Genomic DNA, 20766 nt, shown 5'->3' with positions numbered 1-20766 from the left:
TTGTCTTCCATGTCCACAAAGGTCCTGCCTGTGGGCCAGTCTGGTTAATTCCAGCTAAGACTTTTGTCAAAGTATTTAAATACTCTTAATTTTTTCCCTTATTTGAAATTTCACAGTTGGCTAGGTCACTCATTACATAATAATTTAAAAAAAATTTTTAAAAATATTTATTTGGCTGCATCGGGTTTTAGTTGTGGCATGTGGGATCTTTTGTTGTGGCGGGTGGGCTCTTTGTTGCAGTGCGTAGGCTCTCTAGTTCTGGCGCATGGGGTCCAGAGTGTGCGGGCTCAGTAGTTGTGGCATGCAGGCTCTCTAGTTGTGGCGCAAGGGCTCTAGAGTGCACAGGCTCAGTAGTTGTGGCATGCAGGCTAAGTCGCCTTGTGGCATGTGGGATCTTAGTTCCCCGACCAGGGATCAAACCCGAGGCCCCTGATTGGAAGGTGGATTCTTAACCACTGGACCACCAGGGAACTCCCTACATAATAATTTAAAGAATATGAATTCTGTCTAGCAAAAGATGGCCTGTTCCTCCAGGATAACCATGGATAACCTAGATGTGGAAGTTTTCAATGGATTTGTGCATGAGTTTTGCTTCATACGCATACTGGAATAATCCCCACACCCTGCCAAAAGAAAAACGAAAAACAAAACAACTCCACAGCAAGTCAACAATGTAATTTTCACTAAGGAGCTCCTGAGAATAAGAGGAGGTTCTTTGGGAAAGGTGATATGTGTCTATGTCATTGGAAAATTTTAAGTGATTAAAAAAAAAATTTTTTTTTTTTTTTTGGCCGCGCTGCCCGGCTTGTGGGATCATGGTTTCCCGACTAGGGATTGAACCTGGGCCCTGGGCAGTGAAAGTGCAGAGTCCTAACCACTGGACTGCCAGGGAATTCCAAATTTTTTTTTTTTTTTTTTTAGGTAAGAAGTGGATTTATTTAGAGAGAAACACACTTCCCAGACTATGGGTCATCTTGGAAGGTGAGAGAGGCATCAGGGGTACGGGGTTGTCGGTTTTTATAGGGGTGGGTAATTTCATAGGCTGAGGGGGAGGAGTATTCCAGCTATTTTGGGGAAGGGGTGGGGATTTCCAGGAATTGGGCCACCACCCATTTTTTGATCCTTATCAGCTGTTGGAGCTGTGCCTGTGGGTGTGTCATTTAGCTTGCTGATGTGTTACCGTGAGGGTATACTGTATACTGAGGCTCAAGGTCTAGTGGAAGTTGACTTGTCCACTATCTTGGAGCGATTTTGTTCTAGTCAGTTTATGTCATGTCCTCGGGCTATGTCATTCTTTCAAAGGTTATGCCCTGCCCCTTTCCCTCCTATTTCATTCCCCTCTCAGAGATTTTACTCCCATATTCTTATGGGAAGCAGAGGGGTGATGGTCATCTATAACTGCTTCAAGGCTGAGTAGGAACATCGACTCTGCCTGTCAGGGAGTAAAAATCTCTGGATGCCTGATCTAGGGGCCCAGGGGCAGGACAGCTCCTTGTTTTAAGTCGGTATGGGCTGGAATCCTCACATAGCCATACATCTTGGTGTGGAACTGCTGTAACTGATTCCATAACCTTTCTATGAATCTCCTTGATGATGAAGCACTTTTTGTAACAGCATCAGAGTACAAAAATATCTATCTATAAACGACAAGAGATTTTAGATGCTGTCCCTTCCAAGGCAGTCTCCCAACCAGGTGTTAGAGTGCCCAAAAAAGTTGTCGCAAAGAAACGGCACAGAATGTATCGCCAGTGGTGTTGACGATGAGAGGGAGTTGGTCTAGCTTATCACTGCCCCTTCGTGGCTTGCCAGCTGAAACCGTGGAACTCAGATTGGGACTTGAACCCACGCACCAGGAATTGAACCCAGCCAAAACCCAGACTGGGACTTGAACCCAAGGTCTTTTAACTGAGATCACAAACCTGGTCTCAGGACTTAATGAGGCTCAGTTTCTTGATGTCTCATCACAGAAAGAATTCAGTGAGAGACAAAGTGATAGGTAAGAAGTGGATTTATTTAGAGAGAAACACAGTCCACAGACAGAGTGTGGGCCATCTCAGAAGGTGAGAGAGGCCCTGAAAATGTTTAATTAATGCTATAAAATAGTATATTCTTTTAAGTGGGAATGTTGAGTCAAAGACATGCACATTTAAAATTTTCGACAAATGTTGCCAAATTGCAGAAGACACAAATATGACATCCACACATGTAATTAAAATTTTCCTAGTATCACATTAAAAAAGGAAAAAGAAACAGATACAGTTAATTTTAATAATACACTTTATTCAGTCCAAAATATCCAAAATGTTATCATTTAAACATATAATGTAAAAATCACTAATGAGATATTTCACCCTTTTTATTTCTGAACAGTCTTCAAATCTCAGTGTGTATTTTACACTTACTTTACCACCTGGCCACATTTCAAGTGCTCAAGATTTTATGTGGCTGTTTGTTACCAAACTGGATAATGCTGACCTAGAATCTTTTCCCATGCTTACCTATTGGTTTAGTGCAGCAGTCAGGTAAACTCTGGTCCATAGCTCAAATCTTGATTGTGGCTCTGATTCTGTTTGATTTAAAGGCTGAGTCGTTTTTATTAAAAGGTTGTAAAAAAAATAATAATAATAAAATAAAGAGGAACATGTGGTCCAGAGCATATGTGGCCTGCAAAACCTAAAACATTATTTGGCCCTCAACAGAAAAACTCTGGTGAACCCTGGTCTGGTGTAACTGAATGCACTCAGGTTTATTCTGTTTATTTGCAATGTCAATGCGTTCAAGTTTCTTTGCTTTTGTGATGTTTCACTTTAGCCACACATACCTAGCAGAGACTGGAAGCATCTCTAGTGATCTTTGACTTCTCTTTGCATAATCGCTTTTTTCCCCCCTTGGTCAATCTAGCTAAAGGTTTGCTCATTTTGTTCATCTTCTCAAAGAACCAACTTCTGGTTCTGTTGATTCTTTGTATCATTAAAAAAATTCTCTATTTCATTTTTCTCCACTCTAATCCCTATTATTTTCTGCTTTCTGTTGCTTTTGGTTTTGTTTGTTCTTTCTTTTAGCGTCTTACCATGTAGAGTTAGTTTATTGATTTGAGATCTTTCTTCTTTTTCAATGTAGGCATTTCCTGCCATAAATTGTCTTGAGTGTGCCTTTCACGGCATCCTGTAAGTTGTGGTTTGTTTTGATTTTCACTCCTATGTATTTTCTAATTTCCCTTATGATTTCTTCTTTCACCCATCTGTTGCTTAAGAGTGTGTGGTTTAATTTTCATATAGTATTCTTGTTTTCCTTCTGTTGATTTCTAGTTTCATTACATTGTGGTCAGGTTTCAATCTGTGCTTTTAATCTTTTCGATTTGTTGAGATTATTTTGTGGCCTAACAGGGTCTATCCTGGAGAATGTTCTATATGTGTTCTGTTGTTGGTGGCATGGTCTGTATATGTCTGGCATCCCTCCCCCCAAATATGTTCCATGTTCCCTCATTCCCTCCCTGCCGAGGATCCAAATCCTTAACCTAACCCTAACACTAAAGTATATGTAACCCAAGGACAAAGTAACTTGAATTGAAACGTAACCCCAACCCTGAGATAAACCAAACATAAGGCCTAGGTCAACCTGATTTTGGACCCTCTGTCAGCCTTCATAAGGCACTCCTCTGGGCTCTAACCACACTGCCATCCCCTGTGCCACAGTTCTCCCACTGGCTGTAGCACCCACCCTAGATCTCCCAGGCCACATTCATGGATAGCATTCAAATTCTCCAGCTCTCAGAGGCTCCCCTCCTGGACTCTCTCCTTTTCTCCAGTCTCCCAAGACCTGTCTGAGCTCAAGCCTCTCCCTCCTAATGCACCAGGCCCTCCCATGGCCATTAGCCCCTCCCCTAGCTTTTCAAACTCACTCCCATGGGCTCTAGTCCTCTCCCACCCATACTCTTAGATTCCCCACCATGGGCTCAAGTCCTTTCTCCAAGACAACCCACTTTCTTCACTCTAGGACTGACCCTCTTAAGACAGCTCAGGTCCCTCCGGAGTCTAACTGCTCCCTCAGCTCTCTCAAGGACTTGATCCTAGGCCCTGGCCCCTTCCCCAGGGCAAATCCACTTGCCTCCCTTGAGCATCACCTTGCCATCCTTGTTGCGGGACCTCCAGGATTTGGAGAGGTCCAGTGTGCTGGTTCTGTTCCTTTTTTTTTTTTTATAAATTTATTTATTTTTTATTTATTTTTGGCTGTGTTGGGTCTTCGTTGCTGTGCGCGGGCTTTCTCTAGTTGCGACGAGCGGGGGCTACTCTTCATTGTGATGCATGGGCTTCTCATTGCGGTGGCTTCTCTTGTTGTGGAACATGGGCTCTAGGCACATGGGCTTCAGTAGTTGTGGCACGCGGGCTTCAGTAGTTGTGGCTCACAGGCTTAGTTGCTCCGCGGCACGTGGGATCTTCCTGGACCAGGGCTCGAACCCATGTCCCCTGCATTGGCAGGAGGATTCTTAACCACTGTCCAGGGAAGCTGCTGTTCCTTCTTGAACAGGCCATGTTTGAACATCCAACAAAGATGCTGGCTTATAAGCAATTTTAACGTCAGCCATTCTGGTGCGTGTCTAGTGACATCACATGATGATTTTACTTTGCATATCCTTGAGGAGTGATGACGTTTAACATATCTGCACTTACTTATTTGCCATTTCGTGATCTTAAGTGCTTATGTAAGTCTCCCTCCACCTTTTAATTGATTTGTTGTTTTATTATAGACTTGAAGGATTCTTTTTATCCTTTCTTTGTGAATCCTTTGTCAGGTTTATATAAATATCTTCTCCCAGTCTTCTTGCTTTTTCACCACCTTCATGGTGTCATTTGATGATCAGAACTTTGTACTTTTGATGAAGTCCAACTTAATAACTTTTTACTTTCTGTTTAATGTCTTCTGTATACTAAGAAATGCTGCCTACCCCAATGCTGTGACAATAATCTCCTAAATTTTCTTCTATTTTTTTTTTTGGCCGTGCCACACGGCTTGTGGGATCTTAGTTCCCCGACCAGGGATCGAACCTGTGCCCCCCTGTGGTGGAAGCACGGAGTCTTAACCACTGGACCACCAGGGAATTCCCCATGTTTTCTTCTAGAAGTTTGATAGTCTTTTCTCAGCTCACTGCACCCGCAGGGGGTCTTCTTGTAAAAATTCACTAATAGCAACGTTAATGGTAATGAGAACAACAACAACAGCTAATATTTATTGAGCTTACACAATATTTCAGATACACGTTCAAGGAGCTTACATGTACCAAACTCATTTAATCACCACAACAGCAGTATTAGGTAGGTGTGATTATCCCCATTTCACAGATAATGCACAGGGAGTAATAGCTAATTTTCTCAGTGCCTCACAGGGAGTAAAGAGGTGGGATGGTGATGGAAACAGGTAGGGGTATGTACCACGAGAAAAGCTCTCCCACATATGCTCCATTAGCAGAGTTTTACCTCAGAACAAATCTGAAATACGACAGAGATGAAACGGTATTGGAAGGTTTCTACGCATTCAGGAAACTAACCTATCCAGTAGAAAATAGTCTACAACTGAGTATGTTGTGATCAATAAGAAAAAGTGATTTCTCCAATTCTCCAAATTCACCTCTCATATGACTTCTGATATTCTATAAGCAGAAGAGTGACCAGTGAAGGCTTTCTTGCGTTAAGTCTTATCACGGATTTTCCTCTTGTCGTGGAAGAAATGAATGTTGAATAGAGGCCTCTGTACGCTCTTTGTACCCAAAAGGTTTCTCAACAGCATGAATTCTCTGATGTTCTGGAGGATGGTTTACACGTTTACATGCCTTTCCACATTCCTTACACTCAGAGGGTTTCTCACCAGTATGAATTTTCTGATGCTGTGTAAGTTGATGGCCGTGACTGAAGGCCTTCCCACATTCTTTACACTCATAGGGTTTCTCCCCTGTATGAATTCGCTCATGTTTGACAAGGCTTGACCCATAAATAAAGGCCTTTCCACATTCCTTACATTTGTAAGGTGTTTCGCCAGTGTGGATTCTCTCATGCTGAGTAAGGTGATAGCCACAGTTAAAGGCCTTCCCACATTCTGTACATTTATATGGCTTCTCACCCGTATGGATTCTCTCGTGTTTCACGAGACTCGAACCCCAACGGAAGGCCTTCCCACATTCCTTACACTCATGAGGTTTCTCACCAGTGTGAATTTTCTGATGCTGAGTGAGATAATTGACACGAGTAAAGGCCTTCCCACATTCTTGGCACTCATAGGGCTTCTCACCGGTGTGAATTCTCTTATGTTGAACGAGGCTGGAACCACAAATAAAGGCCTTCCCACAGTCTTTACATTCGTAGGGTTTCTCACCACTGTGGATCCTCTTATGCTGAATTAGTTTATACACTCGGCTAAAGGTCTTCCCACAGTCTTTGCATTCATAGTCTTTCTCACCAGTGTGAAATCTCTGATGCTGAGTGAGCTCATCACCACGTCTGAAGGCCTTCCCACAGTCTTTACATTCATAGGGCTTCTCACCCGTATGAATTCTCTTATGAATAACGAGGCTTGAACCCCACCGAAACGCCTTCCCGCAGTCCTTACATTCATAAGGTTTCTCACCAGTGTGAATTTTTTGATGTTGAGTAAGCTGATTACCCCAACGGAAGGCCTTTTTACATTCTTTACATTCATAGGGTTTCTCACCGGTGTGAATTTTCTGATGTTGAGTAAGTTGATAGCCTCGGCTAAAGGCCTTCCCACATTCCTTACATTCATAGGAATTTTCCCTGTTATGAAGTCTCTGATGTGGTCGGACAGAGGTATTTTCTCTGCAAGTGGGCGTTTTCCCACAGTTGATTTGATTGATATATCCCTCTTGAGGGACCTGTGGTCCTTCAAATTCACCTTCACACATCCAGTCAAGGCCAAGGGATTTACTTTTTCTATTTGAGTTCTGTTTGGAAAAATTTAACTCATAAGTGCCCTTCCGTGTAGGTAAACTCTTGGTCTCATACGGTGATTCCAAATCTGAAAAAAACAAAACAAACGAACACAAAAACCCAAAAAAACCAACATATTTTGTTTCTTTTTAAGAAAACAAAAACAAACCTAATCACAAACTAAAACCTTCTCTAACAGAAATAAAACTTCTCCAGTGGGAAAAATATGAATCACCTAGGGCTCTTATTAAAATCTAGATTCCACGTCTAGCATCACAATACTTAATGAGGAAACACTGGAGACATCCCTGCTAAAATCAAGCAAAAAAGGCATTTACTATTAGCTCTACTATTTCCTATCAGCTGAAACAATTAAGCAAAAAAAATTAGAGGGACAAATCTCAAAAATGAAGATGAAAAAGTACAATTTGTAGATGTGATGACAAACCTGGAAAACCAAGAAAATCAAATATAGCACTACTGTAGGAAAATGAAAAGATACAGTTGGATAGTTGTGTATACACACAGAAACACAAGTAATATCACTAAATAATTCTGGATACAAAGATCCAACATTCAAAAGATGATGTGTAGAATTAAATTTAATAATAAAAATTGTGAAACACTTAGGAGGAAATGTTTAGAAAAATCTGAACATCAATAAGGATGCCAACTCAAGGGACTGTAAAACGTCAAACATGTTTAAATTCATGAGTTCATACAGATACTAAAAAAATGTTAAATGGCCAACTTTGGAGCATGCTAGGAAACCAGCCCTTTGTCATTAAAAACTGATAGGTGGATCAGTTTCTCTTTAAAGAATTATTTATAGTGAATAAATGAAGAGGCAATGATAGAATACCACCATTTTGAACCCCCAATGAAATAGTGAATCTAGGTACTGAGTGTCAGTGACTGCTAACATAGCATCAAAAGAGACATAAGCAGATATTGCTTCGTGATGGAAAAACAGAGAACCCAGGAAGCAGTATCACCAAAAAATAGATAAAAAGGAAGAAAGCACATGAAGCTAGGATAACAACCAACTTTCAGAAACTACGAATGGCACAGGGTCCTGTTTTCTATGCCCTTGTTACTCAGTAGGGGTGAAACATGAGAAGGAAAACAAATTGAGAAGGGAATGGGGTGAAGATAAAGTTCAAGGGAGTGACTTCTTCCTCAGAGGCCTTGGGCCCGAGACCTTTGTAGGGAGCTCTGCGAACACCTCAGGGGTGCAGCTGCCCCCTGCCCAGCTGGGCCGCTTGTGGTAATGATGGCTTGCCCGAGCCGGGCTGGCTGTTGCTCTCCTCTGCACCACTTTAGTGTCTTTTCCCCTCAACTATCAAAGCTCTCTCCCTTGCTTCCATAAGACAATTGTGTCTGGCTTAGAAATGAGATGTCTTGCTTTCAAAAAAAGAAATGCCACATGATGTAGAACTTAGGAGAAAATTGTTGGCTCAAGATTTTTTGATTGAGCTTTAGTCAAATCTGTAACAACCTAAAAATGACTTCAGGAAAAAAGAAAGGCCTGAAGGACAAACAGGAAACCAGATGGGTAGGGAAAAGGACTATTTTATTCTATTCTATTTTACATTTATTTTATTTTTTTAAAAAAATTTAAATTTTATTTATTTATTTTTATTTTTGTTTATTTTTTGGTCTTGTGTCGAGGCTTGTGGGGATCTTAGGTCCCCGACCAGGGATTGAACCCGGGCCCACAGCAGTGAAAGCGCTGAGTCCTAACCACTGGACCGCCAGGGAATTCCCAAAAAGGTCTTTATTTAAACTTCTGGAGGCAAGTAGAACCTGGCATTTGAGAGTACGGATTCTGGGGCCAGAATTTTTAGGTTCCAGGTTTGCTTCGGCTTCCTTGATTAAGTCACTTTCTGCCCCAGTATACTCATCTACAAATTAGACGTAATAATTTCCTAGCTCATAAACTTGTGAGAATGGAATGAAACGTATTTGTACATATACATACACACCAGGCTCAGAATGTTTTCTGGTGCAGAGCAAGCACAGTATTTATTAGCCATTAATATTATGGCTGTTATTTTGCTAACAGAAAAACAAGAAATTTCCTTACATATTTACAAGATATTATCATCCAATATTTAACTCAGAATTCATAGATTATAACTTTCAACCTCACTTCAGGTACAATGTGTAGGGAATGCAATATGCTCAGTGTGGTTTTACACATCCATCCCACCTCTACATCAAACATAGTCTGGTTTGCTAGAGAAAATCAAGTCACTGTGTAGAGCCATTTCCCCTAAAGGTGGGTCCCCAAAGTACCATCGACAGCAATTTGGGTGTAAACATAGGCTCACAGCATGAAGCTTGGTTTCTTTGAAGATGGTCATGAAATAAAATAAATACATTTATTCTAATAAATTAAATAACTCTAATCAGTCCTTTGGCCAGTAAGGAAGAGAGGTAATTACAGGAGGGGCCAGACAAGGGGTGAGAAGAGCCCTGATGGATGAGGAGGTGAAGGTGCCTACGTAACACCCATTTCCAACTGGACAAAGCTCAAAACGTCCCTTGGGTGCAGGAAGAAAGAAATTCAACTAGTATCTTGAAAGGTGGTCCTCAAAGGAGAGAGCTGACTGTGCAGGGAGCAGAGTCCAGATTATCTGAGGCAGGCAACTTACCCAGCGAGACCAAGTTACTGTAGTTCTCGAGCATCACGTCCCAGTACAGGTCTCTCTGCGTAGAGTCCAGACATGCCCACTCCTCCTGAGAGAAGTCTATGGCTACATCGGAGAATGTCACCAAACCCTGGAAACGCAAACCCACACGTCCCTGATGAAACGAAAGCACAGTTTCCAGATGGAGGAGGCGGGAGGAAGGGCTACGCTCCGCGCAGGGGTGGATACAGGGAGTAGATTAAAAGCCTGTGATATGGGGAGGGGCCAGTGAGGACACGACTGTGGCTGAAGCTGAGCCCCTCCTGCTGCAGGGGAAACCACTTACACCCTTTTTTTTTTAATATAAATTTATTTATTTTATTTATTATTTTTGGCTGCATTGGGTCTTCGTTGCTGCATGCGGGCTTTCTCTAGTTGCGGCGAGTGGGGGCTACTGTTTGTTGCAGTGCGTGGGCTTCTCAGTGCAGTGGCTTCTCTTGTTGCAGAGCATTGGCTCTAGGTGTGCGGGCTTCAGTAGTTGTGGCTCGCGGGCTGTTGAGCGCAGGCTCAGTAGTTGTGGCTCGCGGGCTATAGAGCGCAGGCTCAGTAGTTGTGGCGCACGGGCTTAGTTGCTCCGCGGCATGTGTGATCTTCCCGGACCAGGGCTCGAACCGGTATCCCCTGCATTGGCAGGCAGATTCTTAACCACTGCGCCACCAGGGAAGCCCTACCCTGGGGAATTCTTAATCATGCCAACCTGTCAGGAAATGGATAAACCAATCCCAGTTTTCCTCTGCTGCACAAGCACAGAGCCTGCTAATGGGCCTGTCTCATGAATTCTCAGCAAGCATGGATTCCTACAGCACCCTTTTCTCTTTAAGGAGAAAGAAAAACAATGCCTGGGGTTTGCTTCCCAAACGTAATATAAGATCTTTTATCTTAGAAAATCGGGTTTGCATGTTTGAATGTTTTCAAGTCTCGGGTTCATCATTTTGCCAGGTTATCTTTTAAGCAGTCCACCTTTGTAATGACAAAAGCATTTTTTTTATTCCATCGTATGGAAGGATTAGATTTAATTATGATAGTTACACACTTAGGTTGAGCAAAATGTCTAAAGTTTCCCCAGTTCCAGGAGTATATGATCATTTATTACTCTTGTATGAAATGACCTTCTTACCTGTTACCATCCGCTAGCCTTGCCTTTTCTTTGTTCCTGACTTAGAGGAAACTGGTATCAAATGATTCAGGAGCATACAGACAGGTCTGTGCAGAACAAAATTTATCTCCTGGGTTCCCTGGTAGGACCATGATCTCTGAGTCCACAGGTCCTAATCACAGCTCTACGCAATTCTAAAAGCTTCGTAAAGTGTGAGCTTTCACTACACACTAAGACTGAGACCACAGAATATGAATGTTCCCTCTTATCTGCCTGGGAAAAAGATCAGTGGAGACGAGGGAGGAATTCTAGTTTTCTCATGTGGTCAAATGGGACCAATGTCTCCAACTCATCAAATCGTAGACTTGACTCAAATATTTCTCCCTAGGTAGTTTCTGCTTCCATTGTTCCAATTACTCTTGACAAAAAAGTGAGTACCTAAAAGATACTGAGTAACTAGCTCAAGGGATAAGTGAGCATTAGTCACAGAGGTGGGCAACAGGCTATATGGCATTATTATTCACTGGAACAGGAAGAGCTGGGAAGTAGGTACTTGGATGGGACTCACTTGGGCAGGAGCCTTCATGATATTTCAAAGAAGTATCCACAGGACCTAAATATCACAATTCAAGAAGGAAAGAGGAAAACATACTTACGTGGGCCATGGTTTTAGAATTCAAGAACTGATCGGTCCTCTTGGGGTCTCCTTTACTGAAGACACAAAATCCAGAGAAGCCAGATCTAGAAAAGGAAAAAGAGGCATTAAAATAAGTGCACCTTGGTCCCCAAATGACTTAATACAACCTTTTCACTCCTCCATCTTTTCTTCCAAAGAACCCTCATCTTCTTCCCCCACAAGGCCCCCCACATAAACACAACACATCTGGAGAAGATTAAAAGGATTCTGGAAAAAAACAAAACAAGTTTTCCCTGAAACCCCAGGAAACCCAGCTGCACAGACAGGACAGAGGAACTTTTATTTTTTGTCTTGAAGTCAGATCCAGACATTTCAGTGGGAGGATTCCTGGCCAGCTCCCTGTTGGGGGAATATGGATTAAGAATTTGGCCTTGACCAAAGAGAGGTGTGGCCTTTGCCCTCAGCTTCTGAGAGGTAACCTACATCATACCTGACAGGAATGTCTTTGTTTTGGGTAGGGGCAGGGCGCACTGCATCTTAGGGTGGAAGCTGGCCACACCAGAAAGACCAACCAGGTGATGGGTGGGGTTGGGGGAACTCTGGGTCATGGGATATCAGTTGACTTGGAGACTGAGATTAACATCTGGACAACAAATCAATCAATCCTGCCTACGTGATCAATCAATCTTGCCTACGTGATCAATCAATCTTGCCTACGTGATCGATCAATCTTGCCTACGTGATCAATCAGTCTTGCCTATGTGATGAAGCCCCAGTGAAAACTCTGGACACTGAAGCTCAGGTATGCTTCCCTGGTTGGCAATACCCTGAGCATACCATCACACATTGACGTCGGCAGAATCACGAGTCCTGACTTCACGGGCAGGAGACACCGGAAGACCCAGGACGGGAACCCTCCTGGACCTCGCCTTGTGCACCTGTTTCCTTGTCTGAGGTTAATCTTTATCGTTTCCCTGTCATTAACTGTATCTGGGGGTAGAACAGCTCTCAGTGAGTTCTAGGAGTCCTTCTGGTCCTGAATTATGAAATCTGAGGGTGGTTTCAGGAAACTCCTGAACTTGCAGTTGGTGTGAGAACTGAGGGGGGTCTGGTGTGGAGACTGCACCCTCAAACCTCACTGTGTGAAGCTGGCTAACTCGGGACAGAGGGACGGTGACCTGGATTGAGACTGGGTGTGTTTAGGGAGCTCAGTCTCACTCTGAGCACATCCTGCTCTCTTTGGTCACAGCATCCAGGGTGGGGAGAGGCTGCACCCTTCTGGCCTCTAGACAGTGTGACGTCAGTCAAGACTTGGCAGGTGGGCAGTGTGGAGAAGGAACTGCCCAGGTAGCGTCTGGCACTCTGAATCCAGGAAAGCTGGCTGCATAAATACATGCAGAATATCAGTGTAAAAATGTATTAGGTCCAGTGGTTGGGACTCCACACTTCCAACGCAGGGGGTGCAGATTTGATCCCTGGTCGGGGAACTAGGATCCCACATGCCGCACGGTGTGGCCAAAAAATTAAAAAAAAAAAAAAGTATTGGCTATTAAATGCTAAGTTGGAAGAAATACTTAAAGACATGAAAGATGTTTTAGGTATATTGTCAGTAGGAAAGATGTTACAATAATACATTTGTAAAATTCTAAATATAGATATACATACATACTCATATATATGTATAACATGATACAGATATCTATATCTATATACACACATACAAGATATATGAATACACACAGCGACACACACATACACAAACAACCCATGAGACAGCAACAGAAAGAGATATACAAACAGAAATAGAGAAATAGAAAAAGTCTGGAAAGATATATCCCATGTGCAGAAAAGAGCCACAAAGTGGCTCTGAAACCGCTAATCTTAGGCCCGCTTGCAAGACTGAGCCCTTGGCTGGCTTTCCAGTGTGTTCCAACTATTCCCCGCCTGGTAAGAGTGGCTCACCGTTCTTAAATTTGTTTTGTACAAGCCACGTGGTTTATGTTGAACACGTGCCTTCCTCCGAGAGCCTGGAATCTGGGCATGTGCTGGGCAGAGGGTGCCTACGTGACTCCCCCATAAAAACCCTGGACTCCCAGGCTCAGGCGAGCTGCTCCTGTAGACAACACTGCATATGTGTTGTTACATCTCGTTGCTAGAGGAATTAAGCATGTCCCGCGTGACCGCACCGGGAGAGGACTCTCGGAAGCTTGGGCCTGCTTTCCTCCGATGTTGCCTGCGTGTCTTTCCCTTTGCTGATTTTGCTGTATATCCTTTCACTAACAAATCTTAGCCATGAGGAGAATGATATGTTGAATCATTATCTAGAGAATCACTGAGCCTGGTGGTGGTCTTGGCGACCCTGGACACCCTTTGATCTTGATTTTCTTCTTTTTAAGTATACCTTGTTGTTTTAACAACAGTCATGCATTGGCTTAACGTATATAAATGTGTGTGCATTTATTTATTTTAAGGTTATTAAGAGACAGTTAGATTCTCAAGAGATAAAGTTCCACTCTCTTTTTTAAAAAGACTCCTCTGGAACTTGCAGAAAAGGCTCAGAATATATTATCTTTGGATTATTTTACTGAATAACTTCTCTTAGTTTCCTTTCACTACCTAATACCTAAACCAACTCTTTGATGTCTAAATATGCCCACATGTGCTGCAGTACTGACTGGAAAAAAATGACTACAATGCCAAGTGATGGCCTGTAGATACTGACAGTTATCTTGACACTGCTTAGTTTTATGTCTTGATGCGAGGGTGAATTTTGCTTTTGAACTTGTCCTTTCAGCCAGTGTCCTGTAGATAACTGCTAAATCACCTGACCCCGCTAGTCTTCACTTTGCATCCAACACTATTAGAAAAAAATATGTAAGGCATAAAGCTTAGAAAATAAATTTCATTTATCCCTACGTAGAGCCTGTGCATTCAGAATCACTTGGTCGTGACCTGACATCAGCAGCTATCGTGAGAATGATACCCCTTCCCAGCACTTCTCAGGCCACATCACCTGGAATTCTCCACAGGCCTTGACCACAGGCCGTCTTGTACTTCTTCTCTATTCAGTTTCCCTTCCTTGCTGGATTACCAGCAATGTACAGGTAACAATGCCTTTTAGTCATCTGTCCTTCGAAGTACTATTGTAGGCACTTAACAGAAGTATGATTTTGACTCAAAATTCCACTTTTTGGAATTTATCCCAAGGAAATAGCTATACTAGTACACAAATATATGCATAAGAATGTTCAGAGAATTTTTTTTTTTTTTGGCTGCACCGTGCAGCATGCGGGATCTTAGTTCCCCGACCAGGGATCGAACCCGCGCCCGCTGCAGTAGAAGTGCGGAGTCTTAATCACTGGACCACCTGGGAAGACCCCAGAGAATTTTTTTTATTGGATAGTTTTTTGTTTTTTGTTTTTTAATTGAGATAACTGTACATTCAATGTGCAGATGTAAGAAATTACACAGAGGGATCCTGTGTTCCCTTTATCCAGTTTACCCCAAGGGCAATACCCCAACTGCAAACCTATAGTACAATATCACAACCGGAACCTTGACGTCGATACAATCCATCAGTTTTATTCAGATTTTCCAGAGGATCATTTTAACATATGAAAAAAGTAGAAATATAAATATCTCCTAGTAGAGGATAGATTAAATAGATTGCAGTCTGTTACAATGGCATACTATACATTTACCAATAATGATATTGACTTACATTAATTGAGAAAAAAATTTAAGATGAATTACCCAGCGGAGAAGGCATGTTTAAAAAGGTACAGGTAATTTGGGACAAGAGGTCTTCATGAATTTAAGAACAAGGCTCTGTGGTCTGACTTTCAGGATATGGATCTTCACTCTGACAGTTACTAACTTCACAGTATCTATTTCCTGACAGGTTAAGACAGGGATAAAAATCGTACCTACCAGGTATGACTTTCTCGACTGCTAAGAAGATAATCCACATAAAACACAAAAACATGTAACAATTATTTAATACAAGTTAGCTGTTATGGTTTAAGATCTATAACATTACACATCCCTTAATTCGTTTTTATAAAGCAAACTCAAGCCTGCTGTTTCCCGTTTTTCTTATGCTAAAATATGTATTTCTCAAAACTGCTGTTTATATAATCACTGCTGACTAAAAACTTTCAAGATCCTCTTAAAAATGAAATTCTTTCCAATTAACAGCATTAGCAAAAAAAGATTCTAAGACAGATAACGAAGAAATGTTCCCTTGCCACCAGCAAAGAGAGGGCCAGACACGATTTCTGTACCCAATTCCAGCTCAAAGAATCTAAACTGAGAAGATGCCAAACTGAGAACATTAGTAAGTGGTTGAATCTTGTCTTCTACGTGACATGGGAGATTCAGGTGAACATTTTAAACTTGTCATCTCTTGTTCACATATCTGCCCATGGAAATGTTACTTGTGCAGGCCACATTTATTACGTATCAGTGATCACTGTCATGTTCTGTGAAGGCAATACTCAACTCCTAGAAAATCTAATTTTGAAAGTCTGTCTTTTTTTTTTTTTTAATTTATTTATTTATTGGCTGCGTTGGGTCTTTGTTGCTGCTCGTGGGCTTTCTCTAGTTGTGGCGAGCGGGGGCTACTCTTCGTTGCGGTGCACAGGCCTCCCATTGCAGTGGCCTCTCCTGTTGCGGAGCACGGGCTCTAGGCTCGCGGGCTCAGTAGTTGTGGCTTGCGTGCTCCAGAGTGCAGGCTCGGTAGTTGTGGCGCACGGGCTTAGTTGCTCCGTGGCATGTGGGATCCTCCCGGACCAGGGCTCAAACCCGTGTCCCCTGCATTGGCAGGCGGATTCTTAACCACTGTGCCACCAGGGAAGTCCCAAAAGTCTGTCTTTCTTGATAACTTGTTGCCATGGGATTAGTTTCAAATGGTGCCTCTCTAATCCTTTAAGGTGTAAATATGTGAGAGATTCTTTTCAAAGCAAGAAGGGGATCACTGGGCACACCTCTCCCCTCTCCACATGCACCAAGGTATAATGTGACCCTTGGCTGAGTTGGATTCCTTTTACAAACTAAGATTTGGAAAGTCTTGGGCTCACTTACAGACCAATTAGCAGGATTCAGTGTTCCAGAAATAAAACACACACATATGCTTAGAGGGGGAGGGGAGGACTGGAAACACACCTACCAAAATATCAACAGTAATTATCTCTGGAAGGTACAGTAGTGGGTAGTTTTCTGTTTCTTCTTCTTTTTTTAAAAATTTTATTTATTTATTTATTTATTTATGGCTGTGTTGGGTCCTCGTTTCTGTGCGAGGGCTTTCTCTAGTTGTGGCAAGTGGGGGCCACTCTTCATCGCGGTGCGCGGGCCTCTCACCATCGCGGCCTCTCTTGTTGCGGAGCACAGGCTCCAGACGCGCAGGCTCAGTAATTGTGGCTCACGGGCCTAGTTGCTCCGTGGCATGTGGGATCTTTCCAGACCAGGGCTCGAACCCGTCTCCCCTGCATTGGCAGGCAGATTCTCAACCACTGCGCCACCAGGGAAGCCCCCTGTTTCTTCTTTATAAATGCTTTAGAGGATTGAAATTTTTTTCAGTAGGCCTGCATTAATCCCATTATAAGAAATATACCTTAAGATAGTCCCAAATTTAAAAAAAAATTAACAAAGAAAAGGACTACAGTTAAGAGGGGGCAGGTATGTTGCAGCCATTAAGTGAACTTTGAATAGATAGGTCTGTGGTAGGCAAAAGAACAGTCTCCCAAAGATGTCCATGTCCTAATCCTGGAACCTGTGAATATGTTACATTCCACAGCAAAAGGGAGTTAGGTTGCAGAGGGACTTAAAGTCCCGAACCATCTGGCCTTAAAATGGGGAGATTATCCTGAATTATGCCAGGTGGGCCCAGTGTAATCATGAGGGTCCTCAAAAGTAAGTAAGGGGGATGAAAGAGGAGAGAAAGATGTGAGGACAGAAGCAGAGTCAGAGGGACTAGGCTGTAGTACTTGGGGTTTTGAAATATGTAGCCGTCACTCAGGGTGACACAGTCTTTGAAAAAAGGGAATAACTTTACAGTGGAGGAAACTGACAAACACTACCTAAGCCAGATGATCAAGTTCAACCTCACCAATCATAAATCTTGTTGATAGTATGCCTTCTTGCTATGATGTGATGAAAGTGGTAATTTACTGCTGTGATCTTCCACCCCCAAACCCATAAACCCAGTCTAATCATGAGGAAAAACATCACATTCCAATAGAGGGGCATCCTACAAAATACCTGACCAGTACCACTTAAAAATGTCACAGTCATCAGAAACAATGGAAGTCAGAAATGGGCACAGCCAAGAGGACCTTAAGGAAACATTACAACAAAATGTAATGTGGTATCCTGGATGGGATCCTGGAACAGATGAAAACCATTATGTAAAAAGTAAGGAAATCTGAATAAAGCAAAGACATCACTTAATGATAATGGTTCAGAATTGAGTTGTTAATAATAGAAGACACTGGGTGCAGGGTACCTGGGAATTCTCTGTATTATCTTTGCAATTTTTCTTTAAATCTAAGACCATTCTAAAAAATAAAATCTATTAAAGAAGAACAATATGCAACCATATGTAGCCCACAAAGCATGAAATATTTAATATGTGACCCTTTAGAGAAAAAGTTTGCCAATCCCTGCTCTGGATCCAGAACTCATAATCAGCATCAAACCATACTGCTTCTCACAGTTCATACAAAGATATAATCGAAACATATTGAAACTGTCAGACCTCAATAAGACCTGGCTAATACAACAAATTTCTATTTATTGATTACTGAAAAAAAAAAAAATCCTTGCCTTTGATGACAAAGACCTTTGCTCAAACCCCACTCTTAAAAGCCTCACAGGGCTTCCCTGGTGGCGCAGTGGTTGAGAATCTGCCTGCCAATGCAGGGGACACGGGTTCGAGCCCTGGTCTGGGAAGATCCCACATGCCGGGGAGCAACTAGGCCCGTGAGCCACAATTACTGAGCCTGCGCGTCTGGAGCCTGTGCTCCGCAACAAGAGAGGCCGCGATAATGAGAGGCCCCCGCACCGCGATGAAGAGTGGCCCCCACTTGCCGCAACTAGAGAAAGCCCTCGCACAGAAACGAAGACCCAACACAGCTATAAATAAAAGTAAATAAATAAATAAAAATTAAAAAAAAAAAAAAAGAGACATTTTGGGGTGGCAAATTTAAAAAAAAAAAAAAAAGCCTCACAAAGCTGATAACTTTGTCACTAACTGACTAAAACAATCAAACCTTCTCCTTTCTTACTGTGCTCTGAAAGTCAGCCCTGTGGAAAAGACCAAAGATATCTAGCCTTTGATTCCACCTAAAGATTAATATCCTCCTTACCAAATCACACACTAGAAGTGCTAACATTAACTTCCCAGTAGTATTCCTCGATCCTAGCCGAGTCTTAGAAGACCACACAGGAGGATGTGAACAATTTGCTTACTGAATACGTGAGTACTCATTGGAGAGGGTTGGTCAATGGGGAATACACATTCACGACTCTTGTCACACCTCTTGGGAAGAAATTACTGGGTCAAGTCACTATTAAAGAGGACATTTTGGGGCAAGGAAAGCAAATATTCTTAAGTGCTATAAACACAAATCATTTACTGAACAAGAAGGTAACTCATCTGAACCTTGATTTCAAGATCTGTGATGATGATTCTTTCTCCTTAGGATGCTTTTTCTGGAGGACAGCTGGCCTGGAGGAAAGAGAGGTCAGAATGAGACACTAGGGCTTTTCTGGAGCACAGACTGCATCCGAAAATGCGCTCCGAGGCCACACCTGTTCCCATGTCTTATCTAAAACCAATCAGAAATAAGAGGGCACCCACATCTGAGTATTTCAGAGATTCGTGGAAACTAGACTCTAGTAATTGGGGTACCCCCACCTCCTAGGTCAGGGACCTCTCGTTTCCAAAAAAGAATCTTATTCCGGAGGCCCTTCCATTCTGTCATTCAGGTAGCCTGAATTTTAGATGGAGAGCACCTCTAGCTTTAAAACTGCCATCTCATGACCATGTCTGTGCCATTCTTGTCATTTTCACTACAGCGTTCAGGCTCTGACTTTCCTTTGGGGCCACTGTGCCCAAACAAGTACCAGCATGGTTGGAACGTGAAGGGAGAGGAAGCAGCAGAGACATCAGAGCTACAGGTTACACACACTCAATCCGGGGCCATACACCCAAGCACAGTCCTGCACCTGTCACAGGTGAACAATCGCATACACCTCGGCTCTGTCACACCGGCTGACGCCCACGCCAGAGACATGGTACACGGCTGCGCCAACCCCACAGAAATGCAACGGCGCATCTCATAGCCTCGGGGACACATCTGGGCCCCGCCACCCCCGCAGAGCCCACACGCATGTAATTCACACAGAGCACAGTGGAAGAGTCACAGCCCGGCCGCGTCACCCCTACATATGCTCACACGCACGGGAGGCACACAAACCGGGAGGGGGCCGCGTCTCGTGCTCCCCTACACACACTCACGCGCAAGTGCGTCACAACCACAGGGACCTGGCCTGTCTCCCTCACCGACGCCCACGCGCACATCTCAGTCTGTAGACATGGCCGAGCCCCTGATCACACACACAGAGACACACACGCACACGCTCGCACTTCCTCCGCAGCGCTCCCGAAGCCAGAGGCCGAGGCTCCGTTTCGGGCCTCTTCTCCTTCTCCCTCATCGCCATCGCCCGCCGTATTCCGCTCTGTTTTCCTCCTGGGATGCTAATTACTCACCGTTTGGGGCCCAACAACCGACGGCGTCGGGAGGGCGCGCCGGCGTTGAGGTTAACTCCGGACAGGGTCACCAGGAAACCAGAGCTTGAATAAAAATCCTTCTCGCAGAAAGCGCATCTCCCAGCATGCAACTCCCCGAGCTGCTAAAGGGGCCGTGCCCCAGAGCCCTCTGGGAAACGTAGTCCAGAAACCCGGGAATCGGCGGAGCAGAAAACGCACGGCCTCTCTTTCCCAGCATGCAGCTCCACAACGGCACTAATAGAGCTGTGCCTCAGAGATTTCTGGGAAATGTAGTTCGCATCTCAGGTAATAACACAGGCCTTCAGAAGGCTTCTCTCCCTGCCTCTAGAGGAGCTGTGACTTGGGAGGGAGCGTGTTTCAGAGTCGCAGAATTTGTAAATGCTGGGAGACCTACCAGCCGTTCAGATTTCTTTTCTTTTCTTTTCTTTTATTTTTTTTTTAAAAAAATAATTAATTTATTTATTTTTGGCTGTGTTGGGTTTTCGTTTCTGTGCGAGGGCTTTCTCCATTTGCGGCGAGTGGGGGCCACTCTTCATCGCGGTGCGCGGGCCTCTCACTGTCGCGGCCTCTCCCATTGCGAAGCACAGGCTCCAGACGCGCAGGCTCAGTAG

General features: G+C 43.4%; 1 protein-coding gene across 2 annotated transcripts; it reads right to left on the bottom strand.

Moving 5' to 3' along the window:
* Positions 1 to 2036: 2036 nt before the first annotated feature.
* ZNF331 (zinc finger protein 331) lies at positions 2037 to 20266 on the bottom strand. 2 transcript variants are annotated; one of them, XM_007181402.2, is made up of 5 exons: positions 20135 to 20266; positions 19025 to 19090; positions 11384 to 11468; positions 9596 to 9722; positions 2037 to 7026 (listed from the first exon to the last, which is right to left on the bottom strand). In XM_007181402.2, the coding sequence occupies exons 3-5, from the start codon at positions 11390 to 11392 to the stop codon at positions 5696 to 5698; spliced, it is 1467 nt and encodes a 488-aa protein (XP_007181464.1). In that variant the 5' UTR covers positions 11393 to 11468; positions 19025 to 19090; positions 20135 to 20266; the 3' UTR covers positions 2037 to 5695. The 2 variants fall into 2 exon arrangements, with proteins under 2 accessions (XP_007181464.1, XP_057389542.1); XM_057533559.1 differs by lacking the exon at positions 19025 to 19090 and having other exon boundaries at positions 20135 to 20260.
* Positions 20267 to 20766: the final 500 nt, after the last annotated feature.

This window comes from Balaenoptera acutorostrata, chromosome 19 (assembly GCF_949987535.1).
Source record: "Balaenoptera acutorostrata chromosome 19, mBalAcu1.1, whole genome shotgun sequence".
Taxonomy (NCBI): Eukaryota; Metazoa; Chordata; class Mammalia; order Artiodactyla; family Balaenopteridae; genus Balaenoptera; species Balaenoptera acutorostrata.
This window is presented reverse-complemented; position numbering and strand designations above follow the sequence as displayed.